The following is a 15,883-nucleotide window of genomic DNA, read 5'->3' as shown; positions in this document are numbered from 1 at the left end:
CATCTTGAGGGGGAGAGAGGCTGGCCTGGCAACAGAGAGCCCTCCTCCCGACCACCATCTTGAGGGAGAGAGGCCAGCCTGAGACAGAGAGCCCTCCCTCCCACCACCATCTTGAGGGGGAGAGATGGCCAGGCCTGGCAGACAGAGAGCCCTCCTCCCGACCACCTCTTGAGGGGGGAGAGGAGGCCTGGCCTGAAGGACAAGAGCCCTCCTCCACCACCATCTTGAGGGGAGAGAGAGGCCTGGCCTGGAGACAGAGAGCCCTCCTCCGACCACCATCTTGAGGGGGAGAGAGGGCGAGAGGCCAGGCCTGGCAAGACGAGAGAGCCCTCCTCCCACCAACCTCTTGAGGGGGAGAGAGGCCGGCCTGGCAAGACAAGAGCCCTCCTCCCGACCACCATCTTGAGGGGGAGAAGGGCCCGGCTGGCCGAGAGCCCTCCTCCCGACACCCTCTGCGGGGGAGAAAGGCCTTGCATTTTTTGTTATTGTGTGCATCAATTTTTTGTACACCGATGATCATTGCGGAAACCGCTGGTCTTTAAATAAAAAATTATTATTTTTTATTATTATTATTATTAGAGTACAGAATAGCAGATAATAATTCTGTACCACATTTAAAAATTTTCAGATTTAATTTTAAAATTACCATCTCTCTAACTTACTGCAATTATAATAACAGACTATATCACTACCGTAAACCAGAGAAGAATGCAAATTTAATTTGTTTCACAAGTTAGTTAAGATAAAGCTCAGTCTCATTTAGTTCAGTTGGTCAGTTCTAAACAAACCGAAGTCTGGATCCAACCAAATTTCCTCATTCTTATTTTTAATAACTATTAGCCATAGGTTAAAGCTACAAACTAAAGCTAGAGGTGAAAGCCGAAGACAGCTGAAATGTGCAGAGAGATTAACAGCAAAGCACAAAGTAAAAGCATCAAAAGAGCTGTGAGCAAGCTGAGTGAAGGTAAGTCTTTCCACACATCTATTTATAAAACACTGTTTTTTATGCACCTTTTGCTTCCCGCTTCGGGAAAGTGTATGATTTGAGTCTGGTGATAATTCCACCTGTTGACCAGTCTAGAACCATAAAGGATATCAAAAGGATAATAAGTGTATCAGGAAAATTGAAGAATATTTAACACATACCAGTTTCCTTACATCTTCTACAATAATGGTTTTCAAATTCCACCAAGAATACAGTTCATTTGTTCTCTTTGTATTCCCCATGATTCACATGTAGAGAACTTCCTTTTTGACCAGTCAGTTGAATCATTTCTTAAAACTTTTTACTCCACATCTTTAACACAGTGGGTCCTGGTATCCACGGGTTCCATCCCCCCCCCCCGATCCCCAACTGCAGGGATGCTCCAGTCCCATTAAATACAATGGGCATAGTAAAAATGCTCCTGTCCATATATAAATGGAAATCAAGTTTGTTTCTGAATTTATATTTTCTGGATATTTTCAAGTCATGGATGGTTGGTCTGTGCTGCTAAAAATCTGTGGATATGAAGGTATAACTGACCTACTGTGCATTGGCCTATGCCACTCAATAATATTTCTGTTGAGCAAGGGAGCTGTCAAACAATTTTTTGAAATCATTTGCTTCTGCCAGACACATTGATAACTATGGTTTATCATTTCAGGACATTGTTTATTGTCTTGGTGCAGCCACAAAGAAATCAGAACCCTTCACTTCCAAAATTCTTGGCTTACCACATTTTAACATTTTATGTCTGAAATGGCATAAACTAAGATTTATTTCAACTGTGGATCACTGAAACACACCAAGTGCAATTCTTGGTTATTTATAAAGGAAGCTTGTTTTAATTATCATGTTTAAACATTACTGAAGGTTTAGATTGAACTACCACTGTGGTTAACTGAAAATGGTACAAATGTTCCAGTTTGGTGGGGCATGGACTGAGATTTGGCTGACCGTTAAGGCTAAATCCTACAACCCCCTCATCTGTGGGTAATTCTTATTGCATTCATGGGACATATTTATGCATATGCATTTATGATCCTATGGACATGTATAGGAATGCATTATTAATGTCAGAATGTTAGACCTAGACTTGACTGCCACCACACGGCAGAAAGAAAGCAGTTTAACAAAACTTTAACTTTCATGGATCATGCTATGAATTCTGGATGACAAAACCCCAGTATTCCATGGCATGAGCCATGGCAGATACAGCCAGTATCAAACTGCTTACTTCTGCAGTGTGTGGCAGCACTCTCTGTAATGCAATGATTTTAAATAGAACACTAATAAAATATTTCAGGCAAAAATTTTTTTTTGCAAATCAGCTTGATTACTTTAGCCTCGCACAGTTTTAAGTACAGATTATAAAATGTGGTGGCTGTCCTTAAAATAAATAAATCAAATAGATAGCTTTTTGGACAATTCAATAATACAGCCACTCTTTTGCTCTTTGAAAACCAACAGGAGCAATTGGGAGGTGTCAGCTGTTTTTAAATAACTTACAATGACAATTTCCTATGTTAATTTTTAAAATAAGTACAAGCTTAGAAATCACATGCCCACAAATGCCAGAAGGTAACTCACAGAAATATCGATCCTCTGAAAAAGATAATGTTTGGTAAAGAAGCAATAGGAAGGAAAGAGGGAAGTGATTCCAGATGGATAGACTCAATCAGAAAGCCATGGCCCCAAGTCTGCAAGATCTAAGCAGGGCTGTTAAGGTATCCTCAGTAATAATCCAGGGTTGTTTTTTTTTTTACAACTAAAGGACAGTTCTGTTTCAAAGCAGGCTTGAGCTTCAGGATTGGGTTATCAGCAAATGTTCAGAAAAATATTATTATTCTGGGTTTGTTTTTTGTTTTGTTATTACTGTGAAGTCAATTTTGCATTATGGTAGTTCCATGATTAGAGACCTCCAAGTCACCCTTAGTTTAAGCCAGGGGTAGGCAACCTTTTTGAGCCGAGGGCCAGGTTGCTGTCCCTCAGACAACTGGGGGGCCGAAGCCGGGGGTGGAGCTTCCACCCTCCTGGGGGCGAGCCACATGCCGGGGGTGGGAATCCACCCTCCAGGCGAGCCACTTAACCGGGGTGGAGCGTCCACCCCCGGGCGGAGCCGCATGCTGGGGGTGGGGCTTCCACCCTCCAGCAGGCAGAGCCATATAACAGGGGTGGAGCTTCCACGACAGCAACACATCATCATCATCTCCACTGTATCATTGTTACAGCAGACCTTTCAGCAATAAATGCACCAAAAATACACAGAAATGCACTTTGGAAAGTCACACTCCTCCTCCTCTTTCTCATTGAGAGGGGATTTTGCACATAGAACACCAAGGGCAAGTGAAAATTATAATTCATAATAATATAATAATTCACGTTACAAGCATGGAAACTACTAAAATGCAATCAAAATAAAAGGCAGGAAACATGCACTCTTTCAACCCAGAAAAAGCCACAAGGTACTACTGACAGGGATTTTGCAAAGAACACCAGGGCAATTAATAATAATATTAATATTAAAGTTACAGCATGGGGATTACTAAAATGCAATTCAAAATAAAAAGGCCGCAAGCAAAGAAAAGCCACAAAGTACTACTGGGAGGGCATTTTGCAAAGAACACCACCTAACCCCCTCCCCCCAATGTGGCTGCAGCTGCTGCTTGGCTCCGTTTTCTCCCTGCTTTGCCCTCCTTCTGCTGCCTCCTCCTCCCCTTCCCTGCTCTTGGGGGAGGAGGGCGAGGTGGAGCCTGCTGCAGGCCCACTGCCGCCCCTGGAGCCTGTTGGAGTGCTCTAGGGGCTGCAACAGGCCTGCTACATGGGGCCGCCATTTTGTTTTTCAAATGGCGCGAAAATCTCGTGTGACCTTTGCTATCCTGAGGTCTCGCGAGATTTCGGCCGCCATTTTGAAAACAAAATGGCGCCCGAGCGGCAAAAAAACAAGGGAAATGGCGGCAATCGGGGCCGGAGTGCTGGGGGCCACTTGAAGGCCTTGGCGGGCCGGATGCGGCCCCGGGCCGCAGGTTGCCTACCCCTGTTTAAGCAGAGCCTCCATGATGTTCTTTCATGCTGTTCTCCTACCTTAGCCTTTCCCACTTCAGTTCTTCCCATCTATTAAAATTCTTTGTGTAGCAGAATTTTTTAGAAAAATGACTATGGTTGAGGAACTTATATTTTGTTTCACATGAATAATTCATTTGAACTAGTTGTTTAAATGCAAAATCATTATTTCTTATCTCAGAAGATTAAGACAGCAGCAGATAGAGATGTATACAGAGCTGTATGGATCAGCTGTAGAGCCATATCAAGTCTGGCACAATATTTTTTACACAATTTAGTGTTCAACAACAATAAATGCAGCATTTAAATATATATATATATATAATGCACAACATTTAAAACTTTAAAGAAAATTAATGACATTAACCATTCAAAAAACACACCTATTAAGAATTCAAAGATTAATAATGAAATATTTTGAGATTTAAAATACTACTAAAAACAAGCATTACTGCTTTTCCTTTTGCCAGTGTATTTTCTTACCTTATTACTGTGACGTTTAGGAAGTGCTGGTGTTTGTCCTAAATCAAATTGTCCTAATACAATGAAATATACTATTAATAGAAATATAATCAGTTGTTTTTAGCAAGATAGATTTTTAGGAGAAAAGAAGGCTAAGAAATTAAAACTTCCTTCACAGAGCAGATGTGCAAGATCTCTGCATAAACTTACTGAAATTTGTGGCCTGAAACACAAAGGTCAAATGACGCAGATTCCAGACACATTCGGGTGTAGCATTCAGATTATGTGTGCCACGAATGCAACTGGAAACCACACCAACGCCACACCATCCAGGAAAAACTGGGCCAAGAAGAGTGGATAGGATTGCCTTTTCCCCGCAGCTTGGTTTAGGACTGTGCCGACACCTGGATCAGGCCCAGGCACATGTAGTTGCTGGTTCCGGAGCAATCCGCAGTGGTTGGCTGCATACCACTTTTCGGACCCATCTGTTCGGACCTTGGTTTAGTTTCCTCAAACCCAGCATCTGAGAAAGCAGACCAAGTCTACGAAAGCTTATGCTACAACCCGTTTCTCTGCGACCGCTTCAGCCTCCTCCACAGAGAGTGCCTAGACAACCGATACCCGCATTTGCAGACTGATATCCAGCTAACATGGCTTTGGCCTGTTACCACAAGCAAATAAGCTGCCTTCGAGTCACAGTGGAGGTATGGTGTTTCAATGATGCTGCGTCCTAAGAGTCCAGAAGTCACACCACAAGCCACGCTCCCGCGGAGCGTGGCTTTGGTGTGGCTTCTGGACTCTTAGACACATGCATCATTGAAACACCATACCCTCACTGTGACTCGAAGCAGCTTTATTTTGGCTGTCTGTAACGGCCTTTGTCTCTGAATTCTACCTATATGAAACAGGTTACTATGGTTTTTCAGACAGTTTGTTATATTTTAAGCAAGAGATTCTCAGAGATAATTAGGACAATCCATACTTTTAACACTTAGTTATTTTATACTTTCAGTGTTAGGAATCTTTCAAGCGCTAAATGCTGAACTAGCAAAGGTTAGGTTTTGAACTACAGCTCCCCATATCCCTCCATCCATGGGTACTGATAAGGATTTTGAAAGTTTTTCTTCAAAATTACTTTCTAAGCTGTGCCTAAAGCAGAATGGTCTGTGGGAACTGATCCATGGCGGCTATGTTCTCATATGTATCATATGGTCAAGTAATGTGCACACAGTATATGGATTTCACATTCCTTTAAAAATATTAGTCACTCACCATTTAAGTGGGAATCTGGATTTGGAACTGGATCAGTGTTATTCTTAAAGTCCATCTGCTTTGTAGGAATAATGTTCCACTAGCTGTCATGAGAGAAAATAGGAAACTTTATGAGAGAGAGAAAACGCACAAAGTTCAGAAACACGGTACAGTGGTGCCTCGGGTTACGAAATTAATCTTCCGTGCACCCGTTCTCACCCGAAAGCCCGAAGCGAAAAAAGGGGGAAAGCCCCGATTCGTGCGAAAAAGCGAAAAAAAAAAAAAAAAAAAAAAAAAAAAAAAAAAAACAAAAAAAAAAAGCACCAAAAAGTGGGGAAAAGGAGGAAAGGAAGGAGAAAGGAAGGAAAAAGCACGGCGATGATTCCGTGCGGAGAAAAGAAAAAAAAAAAAAAAAAAAAAGCACCGAAAAAAAAAAAAAAAAAAAAAAAAAAAAAAAAAAAAAAAAAAAAAAAAAAAAAAAAAAAAAAAAAAAAAAAAAAAAAAAAAAAAAAAAAAAAAAAAAAAAAAAGAAAAAAAAAAAAAAAAAAAAAAAAAAAAAAAAAAAAAAAAAACAAAGCACCAAAAAAAAGTTGGGGAAGGAAAGAAAGAAAGAAGAAAAGCCCGGCTTCCGTGCCGAAAAAGAAAAAGCCGCAAAAAGCCACCAAAAGTTTTTTTCGTTAACCCCGGAAAAAAAACAACTTCGTAAACCCGCAACAATAATTCCCTATGGGATTTTTCGTTATTATCCCGGAAAAATTTCGTAACCTGGGTCTTTCGTTATCACGACGGGTACCACTGTACAGCTGTTCATTGAGACCTACAGCCAAAGATTTTGGCACAATCTTTCCAGTTAATATATAAAATTCAGCCACCCATTCTGGGCTCCTGCCTCAACTCCTTTGGGATGTCGGTCTTCGTTCAAAACTGTATTTTGTATATTCACGATAATATCACTGTGATAATCTTATGTTTGAGGCTCACCTTAAACACTACTTTTAAAACTATCCAGAAAGTGTTTTGACTTATGCTGACATTTGATCGTCTTTCCACTTACAAACAGCAAGGACTCTGAGTTCAACAGGGGTGGTTGAGGATAGTAAAATAGTCTAAGAGGCCCGTTGAACGTTCTACCATATTGCCTGCTTGGTCTGATGAATTTTTAAAAACTTTATTTCGGTACAGTACTACTTTTGCTTTTGTAGGTAATATGAGGGATAGTGAAGCTTAATATCACTTTTTAAAAAATTGGCAGACCGTTGTTTGATTTGTAGTGCAACTATCTCACGTATCCCCTCATATTTACACATTTTCCCCAGCGTTTCTTCTGAATACCCTGATATTGTAGAATCTGCCGATTGCGTTTTACGAGGGGTATCGTAATAATTATCATCCAGAAGTTATTATGGTATATTGATGAAATTTTGCCAGTGTCATCATTGATCCCTAAGTGCATGATGTTGAGAAAATTAGCTCATTGTGTCCTTTAATCTTGTGCCAGAGGTGACTAAAGTTTACAGTCCCCATAAGGCACAATATGCAGACTTCTACAATAATGGTATTCAGAGGATCAAGAAACGCTGGGGAAATGTGTAAATCTGGATGGTGACTACATAGAGATAAATTAATAATTACAAAGCAAAACAAACTTTCGGTCACATCTTTTTAAAGGTGATAATTAAAAATTTACAATACCCGCTCATAAAGACAACAACAACTCAAACCCCTCTTTGCTAAGATAGTCACATGGAACATCTCCATGCCAGAAAAAAATCACTTGCTGTCTCTTAATCTATTTGTTAAACCTACAACAGAATTTGCAAAGCAAGTGGCATGTCTTTTAATTTTTTTGTTGTTGTTAACTGCTGTCAAGTCGATTTCCATGTATAGTGATGCTCTGAATTAGCAACCTCCAAGTCACCCTGTCATTAACCGCCGTGCTCAGTCTTGCAAACTCAGAGGTGTGGATTCCTTGATTGAGTCCATCCATATGCAGTGCAGTTTTACTCTTCTCCTACTGCCTTCCACCTTGCTAAGCATTATTATCTTTCTGAGTGAATCTTCTCACAATATGTCCAATGTACTACAGGCTCAGGTTAGTTCCCCTGGCATCCAGGGAGGGCTCAGGCCTGATTTGCTCTAGGACTCATTGATTTGTCCTTTTGTGAGTCCAAGGTATCCATAGAACTCTCCTCCAGCACCACATTTCAAATGAGTACAGACACAGATTGAATACAGATGAAAAAAAAATCCCCATTATTCCTTTTCCAGCTAAAAAATGTATCTTGGATTGAAAGGGACTTCAGAACTTGTGGCACTGAAGCAAGGTTATTTCCAGAATTTGGAAAAGTTACATTTTTTTTCTGCATCCCCAAATCAGAGTGATCAGTAGCTTCAATCCAAGACTTACAATACAGACTAGTTCTGTCCATTTATTAATAGCACATTTTCTCTGCATCCCCAAACCAGAATGGCCGGTAACTTAAATGCAAGAGATATAATATAGACTAATTCTGTTCGTTTATTAATAGCACCACAACTGAGCTATCAACAAAAAGAATGAACACACCGATGATTGATCTTTTTTCAATTTGCATTTTCATTCTGTTTGCTTTATGTACATTATTTCTTTGAACAAAAAGAACAATGCACAAATTGTCATTTTTCTACATAGAATTATATGCAGGCAAATCAGAATGCAAATTACTGATAGTTTAAACAAATGACTGTAAGGGTGGTACATCTGTAGTCCATATAATAAAACTAACAAAAACACTGTAAATACATTGTCTGTGTGTATGAGGGATTATGCAATCTACAGAGTGTTTCTTAATTTAGGATTGTAACAGTTCCTACAGTAATTTCTGACAGGAAGTCAGACTATAGGTGTGATGATGACACTCACCCACCCAACTACTTTTCTCTGATGGCAGCACAATGTACTTTTTATCCCACCACTGCCACCAATTTGACAAGAAGATGGCAACTATCTCTTCAGCTGCCTCCTAACTATAATGGGGATACTCGAACTTGGGACTCTCTTCAGTGTCTCCTGCACTATAACTCTCTTCAGATGCCAGTCCTCTGGGTTTCAAATCCCCCCCTCCCAGCTTGGCACCAATTATTCATTGACAGTCACTACCCACTATCTTATGTATCCCAAACCTAAAAGACTTTTCTCAATGTTGGTAGTGCTTTTAATAGGTCTCTAAAATCACTTCGGACAACTGCTTGTTGAAACAGAGTAATAAATTTATTTACAAGTCAGGCTGAATACAATACCTCTCTTAGTGGATAGTGTTCACAACGGATACGGTGTATAGATACTTCATTAGTTACATGGTTTAACAGTTTCTTTAACTTGTTTTTGTAACTGTTTCCTTATACAGTGGTACCCCGGGATACGAATGCGCCGCCTTACGAAATTTCCGGGTTACGAAAAAAATCCATTTAAAAAAACTGTTCCGGGTTACGAAGGTTATTTTGGGTTACGAAAAATTTTTTGGTGCTTTTCGGCGCTATTTCGCACGAAATCGCGGCTTTTCCCCATTAGCGCCTATGGCTTTTTCGCCTTACGAAGATTTTCGGGTTACGAAAGCGGCGGCGGAACGAATTAATTTCGTAACCCGGGGTACCCCTGTAATTTTATATATGTTCCCTTACAGACTAAGTCTCTCAGAACCTTTTTTAATCTTTTATATCTTTTAACCTTTCTAGTTAACTGTGACTCTACTAGTCACCAAGCACTATATCTCCCGCAGGACATTACAACAACTTAATTAAAGACGCTCCTCGTCCCTATCTGGGTACCTAAAACCCTTTCTAACTGATCTCACAGCAGCCTATCCTAGCCTCAGTGGCTCTTCACCCCTCTGGGCACAATAGACATCAACCTATCTTGTGTACATAAACCCCTTTTAACTACAATTCATAGCAATCTCCCTCAGCCTCCTCGGCTACTAACCCTCAGGGTTCAATAAAACTTCCCCAACTAACTCCAAACACTGCTCTGTTCATTTACTGGTATTCACTCTTGGGAGCAGCCCCCACCTTTTCTTCGCTTTGCTCCCATTGGCTAGTGCCAAGGTTTTAATCTGCCTGTTGTCTCCACAATAGGCCAAACCAGATACAGTGGGACCTTAGTACCCACAGACTTGCCATCCGTGGATTTGAGAATCTGCAGACGCCAAGCTCTCCTTCTCCCCAGTGGCAGCGCATGCATGTGGCCACTCCACCCTTAGGGACAACCTGAATTCACCTGAAGTCCAGTTGTCTCTAATGACAGTGCAGCTGCGTGCACTTGCCACCCCTGGAAATAATGTGGGCTTGAGCATCCACAGACTGTTTTATATTAACTCAAAACATACTTTTTATATAGAAAAAAGGTCACATCAGATGCTTCAGAATAGAGTCCTAACCTCATTATGACACACTGCATTTCATAGGGGTATAACAAAAATGCTAGAGCATTTCTTCATTATGTTCCCATTTTCATGAATAAATGAACTTCTATTCTACGCTGTCTGCTTAACCACAAAAATAACCCAAATTAGCTTAATTATCTATGTAAACTGAAAACTGTGCAAGGAACTTCTGCAAGAAAAACTATTCTCTGTTTTTTGCCAGAACAGATAATAGCAAAATACATAGAAATCAGCAAAACTGATTTAGGCTGTTATAGCAATTGCAGTAGCAAACAGAGTGCACCCTTTGTTTATGCGGGGGATCCGTTCCAGACTCCCTCGCGTAAAATAATATGTATGCTCAAGCCCCATTTAAATGAATGGGGCTTGTGTATGCAATGGTGCAGCGGTGCGGTGGCATGCACGCCACAGGCACATGCCCCATTCATCCCTGGGATGCGTCACCCCTTCCTCCCTGTGCGGCTTTCAAAAAAGCCGCGTATGAGGTGGGCGCACTGTACATTTCTATACCGCTTATCAGTGCAGGTAAGCACTCCCTAAGTGGTTTACAATGTGTAAGCTAATTGTCCCCAGCAAGCTGGGTACTCATTTTAGCAACCTTGGAAGGATGCCAGGCTGAGTCAACACTGAGCTCCTGGCTGGGATTGAATTCACAACCTTGTGGTTTATGAGTGAGTGGCTGCAGCACAGGCATTTAGCCACTGCACCACCAGGGCACTATATATGTAAAATGTGTTATGCATGCTAGGTGAATAATTAATCATTCTACAAAAGACATATCCTGCTGATAGTGGAAACAGCAGAATTGCACATGCAGCAACACTGCACACTATGGTTACATTTTGTAGTTGCATATTGTGCATTGTGCTTCACCCAGTCATTGATGAATGTTGCTATTCTGCGGAGAGGCTACAAAGTGCTAACACAGGGTATCTCTGCATGGATGCTGGGCAGCCTTAATTTGTTAAAGAATGTTAACCCCACAACCCAAAACTATTTTACATCCTCAATATAGATAATAAATAACACTTGGACACTTGACAGACCTGGCAGAGAGTATCAAACTTCTTTCCATCTGGGATTGAGAGCTTTCCCTTCTTGTCTTTATCAATGCGATAATGTGCAACCTTTCCTTCATTGAGGAGGCAGAGAGCAAAGGATCCATTGTTGTCTCTTTCCCTGATTCTGCAAAGATCAAAACAAGAATTTTTAAAAAATCAAACTGAATGGTGATTCATCCTTACAATAACATCTATTTTTCTTCCCTATCTGGCACTGACAGTATAGTAGTAGTGTAGTAGTACTAGTACTAGCAGTAATAATGTTTATTTATTACCCTTTTCACCAAACATAACATTGTAATATACCAATGTACTAAAAACAAAATCCTCCCTAGTCGCTCATCAGGATGATGGAACAGGTCCCTCCACAGGAGTCTTGGTGGTGCTTTCCTCTTCAGGAGTGATAATCATCCTTTTATGAGTGCTCCTTCAGGAATGTGCTGGTTCCTTCAGGCCACCCAGGCAGCCCCTTATATCCCTTTCAGGTGGGGGAGCAGGTGATGCTCACCCTTCATTATCTCAGTCCTGAGGGAACCTGGAACCTGGTCCATGAATATGGTCTTACTCATCAGAAATCAGGCAGACAATCAGGCAGCAGCCTTGAAGAAAGAGATTAGAGGAGTAGGTGATAGAACAGGTCTCTCTCTTCTCTGCAGGAGTCTTGGTAGTGCTTTCCCCTGCAGGAGCGATAATATTCCCTGCAAGAGTATAAAGCTGCTGATTTATCCATTCTGCACTCTTCTGAATTATCTGTATTAACCACGATTTGCTGCTGGAGATTACTGGGGTATATAACCCACTGACACCTACCAACTAAAATTCAACAGAATGGCTTGAAGATAAGGAAAAAATATTGTTTTGAACTTTCTACAGTAGTAGATGCTCATCATTATTTTTACTTCCTCAATTCTGATTAAAAAAGACATCTGTTTCAACATGTGTATCTTGTTATAAAATAAAGATTAATTCACACTATTATTTTACTACCTGCTTAGCTTCATATGTTCCTCATAACAGACAGTAAAGCTTACAAATTCTCACTTTTGAGTGTGCTATTCAAAGGTCTCCCAAATTATATTTTCACTTTATTGGTGACACTATAAATAATACAGTAGTTTTTGCAATCTTTACAGATGGCATCCGACCTTAAAGTCTAGATTGTTTTCTACAGTTATTCCCCATTTTAAAAGAATCTTTATAATGTCGTATGTAACAGCAGTAGGGACCGAAACTCTTATCATGTTTCTTTTATTGTACAACTGAAAAAAAGAAAAGAAAATAGAGGCAGAACAACTAATGTGATCTTGTCAAATCATTTCCAAGTAACAAAGATGAGTAGGATTTTCTAGTTCCTGTTTCTAGTGTGCTGTTTATTTCTTGGCTCAGCTATAAATAAGCTAAGGTAGCCATGAAACAGAAATACAGGAAGAAATGCAGTTCAGATGTTGACAATATGTGATACAGTCAGATAAAAGATGAGTGGGGGAATTCCAAAATGTAAGATATAAATGGAAAACTGGAGGGAATATTTGGCTAATTCATCTGAATACAAAGAAATCCTATGCATTCATCAATTGTATGAAAAACAACTCATGTCTGGAATAGTCAAATTTGCTTTTCAGATACCAGTAAGTTTTCTCTGAAGTTAAAAAATGTAGGTCTTCACACAATTAAATCAACAATAAAGAAATGGAGGTTATATAATAAATAAATCATTTTAGCTTGTTTTGGAAGTTGTTTGGTCTATTTTCTTGGCCTACTATTGAATTAGTGGCAACAGGTTGGGGTCATAAGGAATCCATTGAACAATCTACAGCAGTGGTACACAAACATTTTACTCTTGGGACCCCCTTTACATTTACATGTTGACACTGCACCCCCTCCCCACTCAAAATAGTATACGAATAAAAATATTTTGTTTATTTACTATGCGTATTTTCATTTGTCATTCATGCATATTCATATTTTAACATTTAATAAGGAAGTAACAATGTTCATATTAGAACAGTTTTATTTAAATATATTCAATATTTAACTCAATGCATGTGTACATTTTATATATCTTAAAGGAGGACAAGGAAGGAGCAGGTCTTGCCCCCCCTTCAAGAGTCCCACCCCACTAGTCTACTGGCCATGGCTTACCTTGCAGAATTCTCTTTTTGACACAATAGGAGATACAGCTGCAATAGCAGGCAAAAACTCTGGCAATCCAAGTATGCCCTCTATCATAGCCTTCTGCATGTCTACCAGTTGCAACACTCCAGATACAGATCTCTGGATTGTAAATAGCTACTTACTAGCAATGTACAGCAGAGGCTAGATAATTAGAAAAGCTTCTGCAGTTTCTTTTAGTTTGCATTCAGGCCATCAAAATACCACTCAGAATTAAGAGTGGAATTATACAATGCAGTTTTGTAATTCCCTGGACGCTTTCCTTTCTGTGAACAGTTGCTGCACAACTAGAGGAATCTCTTTCCTTACTTTTAAGTTTTAAAGTTCAGTATGAAGCCTTAAATTTTTGCAGGGGATGGTGAAAGAGATTCAGATTAGTTATCTATAGGGAATTTTTATCCCCCCACCCCATTACATCCATTGTTAGCAATGACTGGCAACTCTAGTCTCAAACAGTCATAACAAGTTATGTGTTAGGGAAGAGCCCCAAATGATGCCAAGATTGCAGGATCTCTCTGTCCTCTAAAACATTAAAAAGTAGCAGTTTTTCAAAACTCCACTACACACTCCGCATCATTCTCCTGGGCTCGTTCCCTCCACTGCATCTGGAGAGGAGCTACATTGGCCCACATTATCACTTCTATGCCTGAACACTATCCCCAAAACTAGAGGGATTTCTTGTTCCCAAATAGCCAATAGTTTTCCCAAGCTTCTGGGTGGTGCCAATCTCTACTTCATCTCCTTTTCACATGTCCTTTTTTTTTTTTTTTTTTTGGAAGAGGGGGTTCAGTGGAACTCTTTCTCTTAAATAAGGAAGTGATTGGATTTCCTGCACCAGTTATTACCCTTTTTGATATCAGGGCGCTGTGGAACCAAAAAAGAAATGAAAAAGAAATATAAGGTATATAGGTAAGTAAGAGATAAGATAAATAAGCGAGCTTCTTAATGCCTGGAAGTGTGGCAGAGGTGCTATTGGCCATTGAGGCTGAAACGATTTTAGGGGTGAATGCACATTATGTTGTGGACCCTGTGGCCCACAAACAACAATGTGGTCTGGGACACCACACTTGTTTTAATAGAACTAATCTCAAGTAAGCATGGCAACAAGAGAGAAAAAAGTCAAGCCCTTCAGGTGTTGGCTGAAGGCAGGGACGTCTAATTAAAAGATGTATTAAAGTGTGTGTCACACCTACAGCGCTATATAAATAAAACTTATAATAATATATAAACAACAACTAAACTGCCGTTTCCATCAAACCTCACTACTGGCAATACTGCTTGGCTGGTGGTATTTGCAGTCCAACAACATTTGAAAGGCATATCTGGCATATAGGTTTGTAACCTAACTTCTTCATCTTACATTATTATTCCATGAATATTAATACAAGAAAATATTTTTCTCTCTTTCACTATCATTCATTTCCCGAATCAGAATGGTAATGAGCCCTGCAGCAAACATTTTGCAGTGTGAAAGTATGCCTATTAGTGCTTGACCAGAAAGAAAACAGAGGTCCCACATTTTCAAGAGTGAATAGTGCAGGACTTTCCATAGGGACAGTTTTCATGACAGTGCAGGGGCTGTCCAATGTCGCATCTGGCCACCCTACTGAACAGGATTCCCTGGCCAGCCATAGCCTTGTTCTAGGAATACTCGCCATTCCACCACCACCATGCCCAAAACACTTCTTGCTCATGTTCTTTGGCCCAATAACAGCTCAGTGCACTGAGCTACCTCAAATTCACAATACAGAGAAAAAAAAGACGGAAAGTCTCAGAATTGAACTTTTACACCTTTATTTCAATTGGCCATCAAAAGGAAACAATATACAAATTAAACTATATATGTTATTTTTTACATTCGTTTCATTAATTCCTAAACATGCTTTGTACAGTATTTTATGGGCTACAATGTCTGAGCAGTCTTGACACCAGAAATCAAGGTGGGCAATTGGCTAGGATCCAGGAGCTGTATTCATTTACATGATTTAGTTTAATAATTACAATATTTGGCCAGAGCATTTAGCATTTACATTCTATACTGGCTTATAGGGAACTCAGCACTCCCTAAACAGTTTAATAATCTGAAAAACCAATTGCCCCCAACAAGATGGATACTCGCATTCTACCAACCTATGAAAGGATGGAGGCGATTCAGCCTTTGGAGCCCTGGATCGAACTCACAAGATCTGGCTTGCAGTAACCAGCATTTAACCACTGAACACCAGGGCTGCAGGAAGGCGGAAGATTTATTATTATATTTTGTAAAATTATGAAACAACACAAAATTTGATGGGCCCCTATGTGCCTGGTACCCTAGGCCAGCTAGTTTGACTATGCCAGGGGTAGGCACCTTTTGACCGGGGGCGCGGGTTGCTGTCCCTCAGACAACTGGGGGGCCGAAGTAGGGGTTGGGCTTTACCACCCGCCCGGGGGCGGCTTTCCACCCGCCATGGGTGGAGATACAATGCTGG

At 40.3% G+C, this 15,883-nt stretch overlaps 1 protein-coding gene across 1 annotated transcript in view; it reads right to left on the bottom strand.

The window, feature by feature from the left end:
- The window catches only part of SYK (spleen associated tyrosine kinase), a 54,649-nt gene that overhangs the window by 16,239 nt on the left and 22,527 nt on the right, over positions 1 to 15,883 (bottom strand). Inside the window, 4 exon segments of the mRNA XM_042453209.1 lie at positions 4,529 to 4,581; positions 5,780 to 5,826; positions 5,828 to 5,862; positions 11,226 to 11,364. Coding sequence (XP_042309143.1) covers positions 4,529 to 4,581; positions 5,780 to 5,826; positions 5,828 to 5,862; positions 11,226 to 11,364 — 274 coding nt within the window.

The sequence above is a fragment of the Sceloporus undulatus genome, chromosome 2, assembly GCF_019175285.1.
Source record: "Sceloporus undulatus isolate JIND9_A2432 ecotype Alabama chromosome 2, SceUnd_v1.1, whole genome shotgun sequence".
Lineage (NCBI taxonomy): Eukaryota > Metazoa > Chordata > Lepidosauria > Squamata > Phrynosomatidae > Sceloporus > Sceloporus undulatus.
Note: the sequence above shows the minus strand (reverse complement) of the source record. Positions and strands in the feature narration are given on the sequence as shown.